Raw genomic sequence first — 19,982 nt, forward strand, 5'->3', positions numbered from 1 at the left:
TTAACTCTCCTCTTTCACTCTGTGTGGGTGTGTGTGTGTGTGTGTGTGTGTGTGTGTGTGTGTGTTGGTGTGGCGTCAATTCCCAGAGTAATAAAGTTGGATCAACGTAGCGTTACAACAGCCGGGAGGAGCCTCACCGGGGATGGCATGGCACAGCGGCCCACGACAGGTACACACAGCCAGGTAGGTGAGTGTAGGAGGGAGTGAGGGAGAGGGGCTAGGAGGGAGGGAGAGGAACAAGGAGGGAGAGAATGAGGGTGAGGTGCTAGGAGGGAAGGAGAGGGGCTAGGAGGAAGGGGGATACAATGAGGAAGGAGAGGGAGGTAGGGAGAAAGGCCAGAATGGAGAGATGAGAGCTAGGGGAGGAAATAAGAGTGCCAAGGGACGGAGGCAGGAAGTGAAGAAGGGAGAGAGAGAAAGGAAAGGAGGGAGGGAGGGGAGGAGCTGGGGTTGGGACGTGTGGACAGGAAATGCAAGAGAGTGGAGGGGGAAGAAAAGAAGAAAACGAAAAAGGAGATGGGGAAAGGATGGGGAGGGAGGAGAAAGAGGTAGATTGAAAATATAGGAAGTGAAGACAGAGGCAGATGAAGTGGGTAAGGGGAGGGGGGGAGAGAGAGGAAGATTCAGGGGAGGAAAGAAGAGAGAGAGAGAGAGAGAGACCGGATGCAGTGGGAGGCTGGGTGAAGGCATATCGACCCCTCACTAAGGCTAGTCTACTGAAAGAGGAGTGAACAGCAAGACGAGAAGTAGATAGATAGAGAGAGAGAGAGAGAGAGAGAGAGAGAGAGAGAGAGAGAGAGAGAGACGACGAACCTTGACGATCTAGGTATTATATCTTCGCTCAACTTGTAATCTTCATAATGGGAACAGGCGATAGAGGATTGAAAGCCAAAATATACCACAGTGAGAAATGGACGACAAACACAGGCATGCAATATTTAATACATCACCAGGACGATATGTATTTCTAACCTACCTTCCTGCCCTCCTCCTATCTTCCCTTCTCCTACCTTCCTACTCCCCCCTCCTCCCGCTTCCAGTTCACAGGTCAACATTCTCAATTATTCATTTTAGAAATACCATTCGTTCCCGTACTGGTAATAGCCCAGGTGACAGGTGAAGGTATACGAAGGTGTTTTAATGTTTATAGGTTATCGTTCCTGTCTGACTTACTATCGTATCCGTCGGTTCATACAGTGAAGGGGAGGTCATTCTAAAATAAGGAGGTGTGTTATTATTGTGCTTTTGTTATCGTTATTAGTGTTGTTATTGTACTAAATCGAGAAAATTTAACTAGCTATAGCTTCACTAGATAATAGGCCTTTTAATGGAGGCTAGTTCGGGGAAATAACCACATAACCTTAATGAACCACTTGTACTAATTTGTTACGGAACAATGGGAGTAAAATTTACCATTGAAACAGGTAACGTGAATGTAGTTTGTATATTAATTATAGTGACATGTTTTATGAATAGGGATTTTTCTCCCCATATATTTTGTGTATAAGTGTTGGAGGTACATGTATGTATATCAGAACAATACCAAATGGGAGGATTTATTGTATGTTGGTTTGTGTGTTATAAAAGGGGGAGTGTTAAGGGATTAGTTTGAGGGGTTTGTTGTTTCATTTGAGTGATGATGATTCGATGGTCGGAGGTTCGAAGCATCACCGTTCATAACAACAACTTGAACCAATTTTAAAAAGGATATTGAGGGAAAATAACATATTTATTAACCGAACAGCTGTACTGATAAAAAAAAAACACGTAAATAAAGTCACAGGGTTAAGGAAACTTTTCTCGTTAACAGCAGCCAAACTTTAAAGGTTTCCTAACAAGAATCGTTTTGAATTTTGATGGTAATTTGATTATTTTCCTGAATAAAACATTTTTATTCAAATTCACAATATTTTATCTCAAAAAAATGATGGTATAGGTGAGAGTGATACCTAACATGTGAAAGTGGGTCCCGTAGGCATGACGGCCCGTGGATACAGCACACTGGAGGCAATAATTGGTACTCAGGGGGAACCGGCACTGTACTCGACGCCTTTACTCCTCCAACAGTAAAGTTAGGAACCGTTTCTTAGCAAAGTAGTAGTAGTGTTGTTAGGTTAGGTTAGGTTAGGTTAGGTTAGGTTAGGTTAGGTTAGGATGTTTAATCTTCAGGTGATATAAGCTGGGATGCCTAATCTTCACGTGATCCTTAATAGCTACTGCATAAATTTTGGGGGGCTCATAAATGACTTACTTCAGCATCATCTTTGTTTCACGAGGTACTTATAGAAGCTAAACCCGATTTACTGAGGCAAACAATGAAGGAATTTCGTCAGCTTGAAATAGTTTCTCCTCAAATAGTCTCTCTCTCTCTCTCTCTCTCTCTCTCTCTCTCTCTCTCTCTCTCGTACATTGTTTACGATGCCCTGTAAGAGACAATTATTTGTCATGGTTCGTTATGTTAGGTTAGGTTACGTTAAGTTAGGTTAGGTTAGGTTCTCTATGAAGGAGTGACTGTTTATATAGTGTTACGTAAAGCGAGAGCGTACACACAAGATATTATACCATGTATACTAAATATATTTCTATGTAAACATCTTTATGTACTATATATATACATAGACAGAATTTTTAATTGCCAACATCAGCTACAGAGAAAAACGTAAAAGAGTAAAATTCTTAGAAAATGAGGAAATGAAGAGGAGGAGGCTATTGAGTGACCTTTTTTTACTATTGATGTAATTTCTTTTATAGGTTTAGGGTGGCCGGGGTGTAGGGTGGCCGGGGTGTAGGGTGGCCGGGGTGTAGGGTGGCAGGGTGGCCGGGGTGTAGGGTGGCCGGGGTGCAGGGTGGCCGGGGTGCAGGGTGGCCGGGGTGTAGGGTGGCCGGGGTGTAGGGTGGCCTCATTCACTGTATGGAGCACTGCTATAGTGTTCACTGAATAGATTACTCAGCGGAGAGTCCACCCTTTGTTGAGGTCTCATTTGCAATATACATATCCTTTTATGCTACCAAGAGAATTACTTCACAAAAATCGACTTCCTTTCTCTCTTTTCATTTTAAGAGTTCGTGGTGAAGCCTTCAGGTTAATAAGCGAACTGTACTGTACTGTACTGTACTGGTAAGAGATGACTTGTCATTCTTTGTTAAGGAATATTCGATTTATACAAATATTCCTTCTGTCACGTGTTATGCAAGTTTTTGAAAAAGTCATATAAAATAATAAATATGAAATACATCTTTTTATACCTGTATAATATATACAAACTCAAAACTTGCAAGTAACATCTCGTAAAGTTATAACAAGGTGTCATTCTGGAGTCTTACGTTAACACTGGCTGACGAATAGAGGAAAGGCGGGATAAGGGTAAGATATATATATATATATATATATATATATATATATATATATATATATATATATATATATATATATATATATATATATATATATATATATATATATATATATATATATATATATATATATAAGCAGTATAAAATATATTGGGAAAGGAATGGGATATCAATAGTGGTGGCGGAGATCTTCGACAATGCCACAAGTGAGGACAATGGTGGCGCTCCAGGAGCTGCCCCCGGGAGAACAACAGTAAACAGCCGCCGCAGACGACCGAGAGCAACACCCCTCCCGGCCTCATCTCATCAGTTATCCTCCTGGAGGCCATCAAAGGAACCTCCATCATAACACCACAGACACCAAGACCTACACAAAAGAGTCATTGATGTCTCAGGAAGCACCCAAGCATGACACGGCGCTTGTTTGTTATCGTCTGCTAAGAGGAGCAAGTCTCTGGCATCATTACGTGATGAAGGTGAGCCTCAGAGTTAACAGCATCTCTCGATAACCTCCAAGATTAAAGCTCAAGTCAGCAAGGAATTAAAGGATCGGGGGCGAGGAAGTGGGGGAGCACCGTCATGGCAATCAAATTAATCTACATCGGTGATGAACTTCCTGCCAGCGGCACAGACAGAGTACAATGTTTGTTGATATCAATACCCGTCTCCCGCCAGAGACAGTCATAGACCATCAACACGATTAGTGTGTGTCAATGGACCTTAGTTTGTTAATACCTGCGTGGTTCATTAACTGTGACGAGGAAAATAAAGAAAACAATCTTGGTGAACTGAGGTCAAGATGCGGGACAACCTGTGTGGGCTGACCAGGATTGGTTGAGTCACACCAAGTGTCTCTTCCCAGTGTAGCGAAAAACCACTTGAGACACCCACACTCTCGTCCCTCAGAACATCGTTTGATTTCAGTGACTCCAACAAGTCTTGGGGAAGGTGTTGACATTTACGATCCTCGATCTTCTTCTTCTGTACAAATTATCTTTTATTAAAGGAATATTAACGATCTGTGTCTTTGCTATGTTCAAAAATATTTATTTGTCCATTCTGGTTTATGAACAACTTTAAGGAGTTTAGTTTACATGTCACCTACACGTGGCCACTAAATATTAATCTAAACTTTATGATTTAATTCCTCTACTAATTATCAATAGTCTCACAAATTTTCTAGTCTATATTAGTTCTAACTAATGTACTTCTGGTTGGAGCATCTAAAGTGACATTTATTCTTAATTATTCCAGTTTTGTTTCTTTTATTCCAACACGTTCGTCCTTCAACTCTGCAGTGATATAAACAAATGATAAATACAAACAGAAAAACAAAAATTGGATGTTTAACCACTAGGCGTACATGGTTAAATCAATCTCCCTCGGGCTAGATTGTCACCCTCGCTTCTCCGGGTATTGAGAGATGCTTCATTTTTTGGCCCCTTCTCCGCTCATCACACGTCTGGTCAGTGACTCCGTAATGTTGCTGCCTGATTGAGTTTATAAAATTGATTTACGACTTACCATAAACCCGTTTAGAGCTTCCTCCTCCTCTTCCTCCTCCTCTTCCTCCTCCTCCTCCTCCTCCTCCTCCTCCTCCTCTTCCTCCTCTTCCTATTTCTCCTCCTCCTCTTCCTCTTCATCTTCCTCCTCTTCGTCCTCCTTGTTATTGTTATTAGTATTGTTGTTGTTATTATTATTATTATTATTTTCATTATTTATTATTAGTAGTAGTAGTAGTACACACACACACACACACACACACACACACACACACACACACACACACACACACACACACGCACACACAACTCGTAACATCTTTTACATCAAACTAAAACAAAACAATATTTAGATCGTGTGAGTTATCCCAGTATGTAAATCTTGTTGTCCCTTACGGAAGTTAATTTACCGAACCCCAGTCAGCTAGCCAAGTGTATAAAACCCTGACCATCGACTATTGAGTGTCAGTGTAAATCTGATCAAGGAGACCAACTGCGACTCTCTTGATATATTCGAGGCTCGTAAAGATCGACCATTAGCAGACGTTATTGTTGGCGTTATATCTTAGTAGTGTTTGGTGGTATGTTTATATCTCTATTTGATTGTTGTTGTATGCCGTCATTGTTGTTGTTAGAATTGTTGTATGCCGTCATTGTTGTTGTTAGAATTGTTGTATGCCGTCATTGTTGTTGTTAGAATTGTTGTATGTCGTCATTGTTGTTGTTAGAATTGTTGTATGCCGTCATTGTTGTTGTTAGAATTGTTGTATGCCGTCATTGTTGTTGTTAGAATTGTTGTATGCCGTCATTGTTGTTGTTAGAATTGTTGTATGCCGTCATTGTTGTTGTTGTTGTAGAATTGTTGTATGCCGTCATTGTTGTTGTTAGAATTGTTGTATGCCGTCATTGTTGTTGTTAGAATTGTTGTATGCCGTCATTGTTGTTGTTAGAATTGTTGTATGCCGTCATTGTTGTTGTTAGAATTGTTGTATGCCGTCATTGTTGTTGTTAGAATTGTTGTATGCCGTCATTGTTGTTGTTAGAATTGTTGTATGCAGCCTCCGTAGTTCTCCTTATCCCATTTTCTCTATAAGTCACTGGTGTCGTTCCTAAAGGAGAGTGCTCAGTGGCTGCTCCGTTTGTTTATGTTTTGTAATACATTGTGTCGGTATAGAGAGACTGATTGACTTTAAGTATTTATATTATTAATTTATAATATATCCAAGACCGGTTTTATATATATTTCCATTGTACAGGTATGAGACTATAACAATAACCGGACAAAAACTCACTGGTTAGGGTTAGTATTGGTTAGCTTAGGTGATTTTTTTCCCAGTGAGTTTTTGTCCTACCCTTGGAGACATATTGCCACCCCCCCCCCCTCACACTCTCTCCTACCCCTGAGATTATTGAGTCATTTACCGTCATTTACACGTTTCACTGCCTACTCGTGAATCCGAAGCATTAATGGACAGAACAATACATAAGAATCCACTGCTTCGGGTTCACGAGTCTCGGGGTTCGTAAAAAAGTAAGAGAGGCGACAGGACTTTTATGGGCGGCTGTACTGTACATACGTTAGAAAGTCTTTACCACCCGTGTGCATCTATATCTTCATCCAATTACATAGAGAAAAACAGCCACAGGAACAGGTATGAACAGAAGGTAACGCCACTCACAACACTCGAGCCGAATAAATTGACGAGTCAACCTGGTTCACTATTTTATGTTTCTGTGTCGTGGGAAATAATTAAAGGTGAACCTATGAGAGAAGAGACATTAAATATACACGTCAACAAAGTGCCCTGTAACACCTATGATACAACAACAACAACAACAACGACAATAATATAAATAATAATAACAACAAGAATAACAAGAACAATAACAACAACCATAACAAAAATGATAATAATGACAACAACAAAATTAATAATAATGACGACAACAGCAAAAATAATAATAATGACAACAACAACAAGAACAACAACACCCACAACAACAACAACAAAACGACAACATAATCTTTTATCGCTTTCATGATCACCACTGCGACGACCCATAAAGGTACAGTAATGTTACCAGAACTACAACAACTGCTGTAGTGGGTTAGTGTAGTTACCAGAGCTACAACAACAACAACAACAACAACAATGGCTGTAGTGGGTTATTCCAAAAATTCCAAGGAGAACACAACAATAACAAGAATCAACAACAACGACAACAACAATAGTCATACTAAAGAAAATACAACCTCAATAACTATAACAACAACAATTTCAAGTGAATACCATAGAAAACAACAATAACTTCTACAACTACTACCACAATCACAACCAGCTCACCATAAACAACTACCACCATCAACACAGCATAAACAACTACCACCATCACACGGCAACCACCACCAACACCACCCATACACCACAGCAACCATTACCATCTATACTGTAATAGTCCCTGTCTCATAAACAGAAGCATTGTATAAATGGGTTAGTTACATTTGATTTATATACTCTATCACCCTCTGTAACTTTCCACTGGGGCTATGAAGTGACATGTTCAGTGTACTTGATAAGGTGTGCCCACGGGAAGCTGCGTCATATTATGCTGAGTTAAGGCATTAAGTAGCCGGCTCCTTGGCCACCTAAAGCAGGCAGTAGTTTGATATCCTTGACTAGAGGAAGACGTTATTTGAGAGCCGCAGTGGATGGTTCCGTCTTCCCTCGAGGACGACGTACATATTCCGTTCTCCTTCGATGGGTCACTACTCATTAGGATTGTTACTCAACGCCTCACACAGATCAGACGTATAATAGAAGGTCTATTTTAAATAGCCTCCGTCCTCCTCTTAACACTCATACAGTGATAAGTTACGGTGATTTACACTTTGGAACTGTATCCTAGATAGTTCCTCAATAAATGGATAACAGACAATTGGGTTTCGCTACTAAAACCCAATATAATATAAATGTTCCGGCCTCATTAACCTAGACAGAATCAGCAGTTAACCGGCTAGAACAATACCACACCATATCAACACCACCACCACCACCACCACAACTACCACCATCAAATAATATAGGCAAGAGAGACACATGTGAGAGGCTGAGAGAAAAAATTATTTTCTCTCTCTCTCTCATTTATCTTGGTCTGTCTTGCTATTCACTAATGTTGAGGATTATAAATTTAATTTTTTTTGTGTGTTCATGTCTGACTTTCTTTATTAATTGCCATAGAACCTCTTTGATATTTACCGAGTTTTTATATATTTTTATTGTATCACTTTGTATCACGGTTGTCCATCGATACATTGTCACTATCCTCATTCTATATCCGTCCGTACGTCAAATAGCCGACGGTCGTCACAACAGAAGCGGCCCTGGAGCAACCAAATGGACTCATGCTAAAGATCATTCCTAGGAGTATTATAAATGGACAAATTGGATATTATTTTAGCTTTTGACTTTTATATTTAAATTCACTATGGTTATGGGGGTCACAGGTCAGAGGTGATCTGTAAGGCGGGTGTGATATGGTATACAGGGAGAATGTTGGACAAAATCCCTTTAGATAAAAACCTAACCTAACCTAACCTGGGAAATATTAATGTAAAAAAGGGGTGATTTTGTCCAACTTTGCATTTTAATTCAGAGGGTTTTGTCCAGAGGATTTTATCCGGGAAAATTTTTTGACCTAGGGACGGATTTTGTCCTTGGGGAGGATTTTGTCCGGGTATTGTATTAGGGATATACCACTTGGTCCCAAAACATGAATACAACAGGTCAGCTAGTAGGGGTGGGGGGTAGGGGAGGTAAGGGGCTACATTCTATGGTGAATCAGACACTCCCGTTACCCTCAATGCAACTCTGATTTGGTTTTTTTAATACACATATCTGGCTGACAGAGCTCGCCGTTATGTAACCTGTATGGACCTTTTAATTGAGCATTTAGTGCATATTTGAATATCTATTGTATTTTATTGAATGTGTGTGTGTGTGTGTGTGTGTGGTGCAGAACTCTAACCAGGTGTAGACGAAATAAATGCAATAATAACAATAACAATAATAACAACAACAACATTAGTATTACCCAGAACAACAAAAAAAAAAAATATGGACAATATCAATTAAAATCATCATAACAACAACATTCTTTCCCTTACAAAAAAAAATAATTAAAAGTTTCCTTCAGCTTTCAAGACAAAATTACAAAATCACAAATTTCCCGACAGATCCTTTCAACACTACAGACACCACACACAATCACTTCTTTTCAGCGTTCATCATAATCACAGTAATTCATTGGGACGAAAAATATTGAAGGCTGGAATGCATTATAAAATCATAAAGACAACAAGGGTTAAAGACGATAGTATGACCTACCCTCCCCCCCACTCCCCTACCCTCTCCCACCCCTCGTGACCCGAGACTTTGAACTTTGACCTATGTAGCAAACATCATATTTTTTTCTCCAGGAAATGATTTGTTCACGAGAAGACCTTGATCGCTGAGCCTTGAGGCTCAGCCCCTGAGCCTGATCCTTGACATTGACCCCTGCTCCTGACTCATGTCCCCTGATCTCGACCTCTCACCCTGACCTTTGTCCCCTTACCCTCACTCTGACCCTCACAGCTGACCCTGACGTTTGACCACTCACCCTCACCCCTCACCCTGATCTTGACCCCTGACCCTCACCCTGACCTCTCATCCTCACCATTGATCCCTCACCCTCACCCCTGATCCTGACCCTTGACCCCTCACCCTGACCCCTCACCCTTGACCCCTCACCCTTGACCCCTCACCCTTGACCCCTCACCCTTGACCCCTCACCCTCGTTCATAATATCTCTGTATTACCAAACCCCAATACACTCTCGTAAAAGTAACTCATTAATACATAACCCACGAGAATTAACACACAAGACACCATAAAAATATGTACAGTATATATACTCTTATGCCTCCTAAAGCCCATCTGCGACTAAATACATCTCTAGCAGTTTGAAATACCGAATTCTACAACAATGTACAAGATAATCTCCAAAGAAAACTACAATGAGAGAGTTAAGTACTTAGTTAATATGGGTTTAAGTTAATCTGGGTCTAAGTTAATCTGGGGCTAAGTTAATCTGGGGCTAAGTTAAACCTAAGAAAAAAAAACTTCTTCATTAAATTGTAAAGTTTCAGTCTAGTGCTTGATATTCTCACTTCCTTCAGCTCGAAACTAAAGTTGTTACCTGAGTATTTTACCTGACTTCACCTTAATTAGATTATTTCTTTCTTTGTCAGATTCTAATTTAAGTCTCACTTCACAGATCCGTAAACCAATTTTTGAGAGATAATTAGTTTATTGTGTGTGTGTGTGTGTGTTAAGAGAGTGTGTATGTGTGTGTGTGTGTGTACCTGTGTGAATCTGTGTATTTTGTGTGCGTGTGTTGTATTCAGCTGCATTAAACACACAGCCAGATACTAAAAACGTACATACAACACACCCTGAAGAAGCTATACCAAATTATGTATGTACGTATGTTTTGTTCAGCCTAGGTACACAAGAGGCAGTACAATCTTACACCTACTTAAACAAGCTATACCAAAGGGGAAAAAAAATGAAAGAAAAATGAACAGCGAATTCACCAACTCCCTAAGTGACTTTGATGGTCAACTCCCTTCATTTGTCAATCTCTAATATACTGTAAGGATATAGACAGCTTCAGACACTTCAAAGCCATACCTAATTCTGGACATTAGACACATCTGCTTACCTAATTCTGGACATTAGACAGATCTGCTTAATTGAATTCCCTCTTGGAAATAAAATTGGTGTTCTGTTCGTGATAAGTGAAGCATTTTTTGTTTTTTGCATCATGTGTGAATGTGATTATTAGGACAAACATTGAAAGTAGTCGTGTCTGGCTAGGAATAAAAATGGTATTATATGTCGGGTTCTTGACAAGGATATTGAGAGACAATATCCAGGTACAGACAGGGAAAAATTATCTCAGTTTTTACCTCGTATGTTTGGTTTAAGGAAAGAACCATTGAAAATATAAACTTACTCTTTATATCATTAAATATTCAGGGTATATTTCCTCTTATAGTCTTCAATAAGTATATGACAGTAACAAGACCTTCATAAAGTATACTGTTCAACATCAAGTATCTCTCTAAATTGTGTAAACATAGAAACACTTACTAACTCGAAAAAAAATATATGTACATTTCTATAAATCTCTTCATATGGTCGGAAATATATTTACTAAACACATCCACACATATACACACGGTTAAAAAAACCGCTTTCACTTTAACAACTTTGCACACAGTCAAAACATTCCCTTCACTAACTTTCCAGACAATCAAAAATGTTTTACCTATCAACTTTACAATCCTATTATGTCGAAGTATTTCCTCCCCTAACCCAACCATTCGCCAATTTTATACACGGATCAATATATTTCACTCGTTAACTCTAAAAACACATGGATCAATATATTTCACTCGTTAACTCTAAAAACACATGGATCGATATATTTCACTCGTTAACTCTACACACGGATCAATATATTTCACTCGTTAACTCTACACACGGATCAATATATTCACTCGTCAATACAATATTAAAAGAAAAAAAATCCCCACCTGTGTACATGGTATCAAATGATATCACTCGCCAACGCAACACACCATTTCATACATACATTTCCCCAGAACTGCTTTACAGGGTGTATTTCACTCACTAAAGTTTCCAGACAGTTAAAAAAATATTTACTCTAAAACTATCCTCTAGAAGTGAGAAATGGTTAAAAAAAAAAATGAGGGGGAGAAAAAAAATTGCTGGCCAACTCTTCACATGATAAGAAGAGAATTACTTACCAACTCCACAGACGAATATATTTGAAGTTTTAATTGAATGCGTTACATCATGAGTCTCGCTTTTCACAGACAGACAGACAGACAGACAGACAGAGAACTTGAAGATAGGTATTAAACTAAGGTGGGCACACGGTGGACTCGGGGGGCAAGTTCCTCAGTACTGCACAGGACAAACCAAACAACTTGGGACAATAGGTGTTCGGTATTGCTGGCAGAAGGCTAGTGAACGTCCGCCTGGCGTCATCTCCACCACCTAATCATTACAGGGTAGTAAAGTGTTTTTGATTGCCCGTGCTGGCGTTGGGTAGTGTCTTCGAATAAAACGTCATTGACCAAGCCAGTAGTATTTCATCCCTTACAAATTCTCTTCTTTATCTCCCACAAAATGTTTCTTCTCTTTATCTTGGGGCCATTTCTCTTGTTATTTATTTATATATTTCATCATTATAGGATTTTGTTATCTTATGTTTTTAAATCTCTGTTTTTTTTTAATACAATTTGTGTCTATTTAACGCACATTGGCTTAACGTTCATCCGAATAACGCACATTCGCTTTACATACATCCGGTTAACGTACTTCAGGTTAATGCTCTTTTGCTTAACATACATATATTGTTAATGTATATCCGGTTAACATACATTCGCTTAACGTATATCCGGTTAACATACATCCACTTAACGTACATTCGGTTAACATATAAGGTTTTCAAGAATACTTCATGTGTAATAAACGGACAGTCTTTTGTTTCCATCAGTTTTAAGTCTTTTGTTTCCATCAGTTTTAAGTCTTTCGTTTCCATCAGTTTTAAGTCTTTTGTTTCCATCAGTTTTAAGTCTTTTGTTTCCATCAGTTTTAAGTCTTTTGTTTCCATTAGTTTTAAGTCTTTTGTTTCCATTAGTTTTAAGTCTTTTGTTTCCATTAGTTTTAAGTCTTTTGTTTCCATTAGTTTTAAGTCTTTCGTTTCCATCAGTTTTAAGTCTTTTGTTTCCATCAGTTTTAAGTCTCTTGTTTCCATCAGTTTTAAGTCTTTTGTTTCCATTAGTTTTAAGTCTTTTGTTTCCATCAGTTTTAAGTCTTTTGTTTTCATCAGTTATCAGCATCAGTTTTAAGTCTTTCAGTTTTAAGTCTCCATTAGTTTTAAGTCTTTTGTTTCCATCAGTTTTAAGTCTCCATCATCAGTTTTAAGTCTTTTGTTTCCATCAGTTTTAAGTTCCATTAGTTTTAAGTCTTTTTGTTTCATCAGTCCAAAGTCCTTCGCTTCCATCAGCCTGCAAGTCTCTATCTCCATCACGACGAAGTTTCCTGTCCTCTCCGCCATAAAGTTTACATCTCCAGCACCCTAAAAACTTTTCTGTTCATCTCCCTTACGCCCTAAAGTAGATGATTGGCTGGCAAAAAAAAAAAGAAAATGGTCAGGAAGGTTTGAAACATACCTGAATTTATATTTTGACTTAATATCCAATTCTATGATTATCCTCACCTGGGGAAAAGTTTACCTATGTTTTATTTTATATTTTTATTTTAGTTTATTGGATTAAAAGTAGCATTTTTTTTTAGAAGCATGTGTGCGTGTGTGTGTTTTTTTTTTCCTGTTAATTTTGGGTGTATGATGCATGGTGGGTTTTTTTTAGTATAATAGTAATTTAAGGCAATGATAATGTGTTTTTACTTGTGTGGATTTACGTAATCTTTTTCTGTTTATTGCTGCGGTTATTAGCTGTTAATTAGAGAGCTACAGTCACCATGTGTTAGGTAACAGTGAGGAAGGAAGATGTTAGTATTAAGGGGAAAAAGACCATATATATCATGTGCTGTAGTTTGTCAGGTTTATGTTGGTGCCAAATGTGTTTCTCCTACACACACACACACTGACAAGATCCTCTCCCGTCCAAAGAAGCCTTGAGGACCCACATACTGGAGAGGGCATGACGTGAATTTCAAGACGTAGTGAAGTCCACAAGTGATTGAACTAACGAGACTAACTTTACCTCTGATATGATTGTCGCTATTCCTCCTCCTCGGCTCTTACGTTCCTCGCTAAATTCTATGAAAGCTGATTGGTTAACAGACACCACTACGCCCCCCCCCCCCAATAGGGCTTAGGCTATTACGCTTCTCCCTGTGAGTTATAAACCCCTCCTCCCTCCCCCTCCCTCCTCCCTACATTACAGAAAACCCTCCCCCCCCACCCATCAGTAGTAAACCTTATCTCCCTCTCTTCCATCATTAAACCCCCCCCGCCCTCTCCCTCCCCCCCGGCACAATAAACCACTCACCCCTCCACATTATACCCCTTCCTTCCTCCTCCCTTCTCTACCATCCATCACAGTAAACCCTTCCTTCACCCCCCCCCACCCCTCCCCTTTCCCTCCCTCCCTCACACTAACCAACATCACCTTCATCTATATACGTTTACTCGTGGGTTATATTACACGTGTTGATTGATTCAGAAACACACCAGACTTTTTCAACAACCTTGGACAGTGGACAGAAAAATTCCCGAGAAAAAAAAAAATTCCCCACTAGAATGATAGGTGTTGCGTGAGAGGGAGGAAAAGGGTCGCACGATTTTTGACAGCTAACAAAATTGAACTCGTTGAAAACTCTATATGTCGTGGTACCAATTCATCAAGGTGAGAATTGGTAGTTGTTGTGATGTTTCTCTTTGGTGAACTCCCGTATATATAAGATTGTTGAAAGTTTAAATTTTTCTATCTGTCTGTCTATCTATGAGTCTGTCTGTCTATCTGTCTGTCTATCTATGAGTCTGTCTGTCTGTCTGTCTGTCTGTCTGTTACGTATCTTTAAACACCCAGCATGCAATGAAGGACACTCATACTCGTGTCTAAAAGGACCTAAAAACAAATCAATCGTCTTTTGTTGCAGATTTCAGTAATAATATAGAGAAGAAAAGTACAGGTGTTTGTGAATGATTATACTGACGGCGTTTTCTTTTGGGGGAGGGGGGGTGACGTATCGTATCTCCTCACTTGATCAGGACACCAGCCAATGAGAAAGGTGTTTGACGGTGTTAATCAGCATAAAAAGAAGGGTGGGGCATTACATTCCTCCTTCTCCTCCTTCTTCTTCTCCTTCTTCTTCTCCTCCTCCTCCTTCAGTACATCGATCACTATCTCTTCTGTGTCTTGTTTATCATCGTTTTCTATTCCCTGTGCCTAAGACCATGCAACACCAGGGGGCTGCTCATCATCCTGCTTATATTGTTGATGTTTGGTGACCACAAGTTTACAACACTTCTCTCACTTTCTCTCTGTCTGTCGCACTTTAAACCTTATTGATGGCCAGGATAATGTTGTCTGTTTAGTAAAATATTAATCTGCCTCTGTGACCCTCCACTTGAATCCAAAATAATGGTCATGTTTACTAGTCAAACTGTAATCCCTTCTAATGTCTACCTCTACGACCTTCAACTCAGTATCAATAAGGGTCATTTTTACGTGGTAGTGATGTCTGGTGTTACTATCCAATGCCAAGAATTCTTCACCTCATTTCTACCCGTCTGTAGGTGTGTCTTAGCTAGAGTAATTGTTTCACTTGTATACTGTCAGCTCCTGGGCGCTCTACAATGATAACACGATATCTACGTTTGTGTGTGTGTGCTGGAACGTGTCTCTCATGTACTGTCAGATCTGCCGTCGTTATGTTTAATGGTGCTGACATCGCCGCTTAGGAGGGAAGAATCAAAGTATTTTATGAATTTACAATCTCTTTGTACACTAACTCCAAAGTACACAAGAGGACATGTCATAAGACGTATAAAAATCCCAGGAGTATATTTGACTCGCTAGATGAAAGGTGATTCTCTCAACCATACACGAACGAGTAAAAAAAAAATAACACAACATAATCTCAGTATTAATCCCAGAAATAACCTTAACTCATCGGAAGAAATGTGATTCACTCAAACCTAAGTGCAATTTGATGTTTCCACAGAATGCAGCCAAGAAGTCAACAGTTTTACACCCGTGCTTCAGTCTCCTTCCCACAACTTGGTTCTGTATTCTTGGTAATTATTTTTTGTTCCCGTGAAGGAGAAGGGGGAGAAGGAAGAGGAGGAGGAGGAGGAGGGGGGGAAGACGAGAAGGTAGGAGGAAGGGGAGGAGGCGACGTCTTTGTTGGCAGTAGCTTAGTGCCCGAAACAAAATTTTTTTTTCTCCCTCCCACCACCACCACCACCACCACTACCACTACCAGTCATTAACGTAATTGAATAAGCGCGCCCGCTCCTCCATTGAACCGTCTGTAAAGATGACAAATGAAGGTGAGGGTTTCTAATGGGCTTTATTCCCCATTTCTCAGGTGAAGCGGTGGGTGTGTGTGTGTGTGTGTGTGTGTGTGTGTGTGTATGTTTTTGTATGAATGTGTGTGTGTGCATGTATATCTATACATGTATACATATGAAGAGAGAGAGAGAGAGAGAGAGAGAGAGAGAGAGAGAGAGAGAGAGAAATGCCACTAGGTTACACGTCGTCTCAGAGTGTCTCACGAGGCTGAGTCAAACACCGTCTTGGGATAAGTCAATACCAAAAGTCGAAACCATAAGTGTTCGCTAACCTCCTGTGGACCCAAGATATTCGAAAACATTAGAATATAATAACATAAAAAAAAGTTGACTTCACCTCCAATCCCTACCAAGAACGATTGTAGAATGCATCCTTCCTTCTGTAGACAATGGGAGAGAGATTATTATCCTAATCCCTCTCACGTTGCATATTGGGATTAGCAAATTATGGTACCCTTGAGAATCCAACAATAGACAACACCCACAGGACCGAAACTCTGACGATATATGAGAAGTTAATGATGAGTTATGAAGGAAATGTTGAGGAGGAGGTGAAGTTAGTTTAGTTTCTGTTAGGGTGATGCGTGTCGGTCTTGTTTATAAAGACTTCCTTCTCTGGGTAATAATGTGTTTAATTTTATTGTTTCTGGGGGTTTTTTTTCGTTATTTATTATTTTCATTATTTAGTTAGATGATATATTTAACCTCTCCTCCTACCCGTTTCCTTCCTCTTCACCCTTTCCATCCTCCTCCTCCCCTTTCCTTCTCTCTTTCCCTCCCCCTCTCCTTTCCTTCCCTCTTTCCCTCCCCCCTCCCCTTTTCTTCCCTCTTTCCCTCCCTTTCCCAATATTTCCTTTGCTTCATTGCGATTATTTCTCTTTAGATATGTATACTTTCGTTATTTTTTTCTCGCTTTTTACGTGTTCGTCTCATTTACGGTATTCCTGCCTCTGACACCAACTGCTTTAGGTCACATAATCACATCAACACCTAACGCTTAATTTCATCTCCATACTAGTTAACACAGACACCAACCTCCCTTCAACGTCTTAGGCTGGCCCTGTACCTATTTCTAGCAGGTATAACACAGCTCTGGCCGGTTGGTGAGGACAGCAGCCAGGCCCCTCAACGCTAACAGAGTGGAGCCGTTCATCAGGCGGTGTTTGCTTCATTAAACTGGTCGACGTATTTGAGTCAGCGGATCGTCAGGCTCATGTGTCTAACTTAAGGCGTTCATTAGGTGTTTGCATCGAGTCTCGTCTGAACGTAATCGAAAGGATGATGTTGATATACGGGAAAATGATTCTCTGACCAGTAATCCTCCTCAGAACCGTTAATAGTCTACAAGATCCTACAAGATTCTACAAGATTTTTATACCCTTCGAGGCAGTTACTTGTTCAGTTCGATGTTGTCAGCCGTCTTAGTCAGGGGAATCCACTCAATTAAGACTAATGTTTTCCCGTTAAGGTATGCAGTGTTATATCCTTTCCTTCATAGATTTCATATATTAAATTACCCTACAGACTTCAGGACCACTTGTTACTGTAGATAATTAGAGGTCGTCACCGTAAACTTTTATTTTGGATTTTTTGTAGTGAAATCCATGTTTAGATTGGAGAGAAAAAATATGATAAAAGTCGTTTTTCATGAACATGGTAAAGCATTATAGCTGACTAAAATCATTTCGGTAAAATCACGTTATCTATATTCCAGGATGGGCAATACCTGATGCGAGAGTGAGATTGGGTATATATATAACTTCACCGGAGTGGAGTGACACAGAGCTTAAACCACCACATGTTGCGTGTTGGTAATAAAATTGGAAGTTAAAGGGGCGGTGGTGACATGCTTGTTTTTTTTTTTTTTTTACATTGTGTGAAGTGACCTGCAAGAAAATGGCGACTGGATGTGAAAGTCCAGTATAATATTTGTTTCAAGAGGAAGAATTATTATAGGTTGTAAGACAGATCAAGAAGGATGGTAATGAAGACGTAAGATTATAGATGTAGAGTAATCCAAAGTGTACTAGAGAGACTTAGTGAATGAGGAGAATAATCGCAGAGTGAAATTACTTAGAGAATATCACACTGGATATCTCTCCAACTCCTCGATATGAATGTGAGAATCTCGTGTTCCTCGACAACGTGGTAAAATAATAACATTGTTTACATACAGAATCTATGTAATATCTCAATAACTGCCAGGAGAGATGAAGCCAAATAAGAAGATTTTAAAAGATACGTAGAAGGGGAGAGGAAGTGGGAGGAGAGAATTCTTGAGGGTGACGAGGATGAAATCTATTCAGGTGAGTTTGGTTATACAGAACGAACGAGGGATTAGAGGGAGTTGTGCTAAAAGATTTGACAGTGTGAGTGAAGGTAAAAGAGCGAGGAGAGCCGAGGGGGGAGAAGACAGGAAAGAATGGATCGGGAGGGCTTGACTGGGGTATTTCTGGAGGCTGCAGCAGAGGAACGACTGTGGCCCACCTCTACTGGTAACATTTTGTACCTGGAAGTCGAAGAGTGAATGGAGATAGATCCCTCCTTCCCCCCTTCCCTTCCTCCCCATGATGACTCGACCCAGTAAATAAATAGTGAACGGATCGGAAATCTTTAATAGATAGAGGATTTAGTTACTGTTTCTATATTATTTGTAAACTATGAACACGTAAGATATTTGGTGATGGGTGACGAACTTGGATAGAAGTTATTAAGTAGTAATGAAATGAAAGATAACAAAATAGAAGAATCAGACATTACTCGGTTGGTATTGAATTCCAGTCTGCTTGGTGCCCCAGCTAGTGCTTGGTATGAGGTAGTTTGGCGCTGAGCTACGCGCGCCTCACTCAGGATATGACGGCAAAATGGTCCCTGCTTTTCCCGGTGGAGCGACAGTGTAGAGCAGCAGTGGAGAGGATCGGTGTGTCACTGACAATAAACACACTACCCAGGATGTGCGTTGTAAAGGTCACACAATTTCCATTAACTCTTGTATTGGCACTCTGTCGCCATCTACACTTTAGATGAGCTGTTACTTTAACCCTCTCCATTTTTATTAATTGTTTATTCTTCTCTCTCTCTCTCTCTCTCTATCTCTCTCATTCTTCATCACTGACACTCTCCACTCCTGCAGGTCACGTGGATGAAGCGTGACGAGGACCAGCTACTGACGGCGGGGGGTGAGGTATACTCGTCCGAGAAGAGGTACTCCGTCGCCCACGTCAGACACCAGAAGGTAAGTCGTCCCTCTAACCTTATGTATCTTAATTTCTCTATCCAGAAACTCACAAATCTGACCCACTGACTCCAGAAACTAAAAAAATCTGACCCATTGACTCCAGAAACTCACAACTCTGACCCATTGACTCCAGAAACTTAAAAATCACAACTCTGACCCATTGACTCCAGAAACTTAAAAATCCGACCCACTGAGAAACTCACAAATCTGACCCAAAATCTGTTGACCTGATGCGTGTGACCTTTACCTCATAACCTCACATTGGTTTCTTGACCTTGAACCTCTGGCACAGGTTTCCTTCCTTCTAAGGTCGTAGGTCACTCATTCCCGACCTGTAACTCCGTGATCTTATACCTGAACACCATGACCCCAAACTATAAACACCATGACCCCAAACTATAAACACCATGACCCTAAACTATAAACACCCTGACCCCAAACTATAAACACCATGACCCCAAACTATAAACACCGTGACCCCAAACTATAAACACCCTGACCCCAAACTATAAACATCATGACCCCAATCTATAAACACCCAGACCCCAAACTATAAACACCATGACCCCAAACTATGAACATTATGACCACCACCATCCCAGAACTCCTACCGTTCCAGGACCAGATGTGTTTCAGTTAGTTTAGTAGATGCAATACCAAACAGCATGACAGAAGTCCTTTATCTATACAGTATACTGTATATAGGCATT

At 40.0% G+C, this 19,982-nt stretch overlaps 1 protein-coding gene across 1 annotated transcript in view; it reads left to right on the forward strand.

The window, feature by feature from the left end:
* The window catches only part of LOC121878767 (zwei Ig domain protein zig-8-like), a 68,135-nt gene that overhangs the window by 35,612 nt on the left and 12,541 nt on the right, over nt 1-19,982 (forward strand). The window contains exon 3 of the mRNA XM_042385181.1: nt 19,168-19,269. Coding sequence (XP_042241115.1) covers nt 19,168-19,269 — 102 coding nt within the window. The remainder of the gene's footprint in view (nt 1-19,167; nt 19,270-19,982) is intronic.

The sequence above is a fragment of the Homarus americanus genome, unplaced genomic scaffold, assembly GCF_018991925.1.
Source record: "Homarus americanus isolate GMGI-L3 unplaced genomic scaffold, GMGI_Hamer_2.0 scaffold2558, whole genome shotgun sequence".
Classification (NCBI taxonomy): Eukaryota; Metazoa; Arthropoda; class Malacostraca; order Decapoda; family Nephropidae; genus Homarus; species Homarus americanus.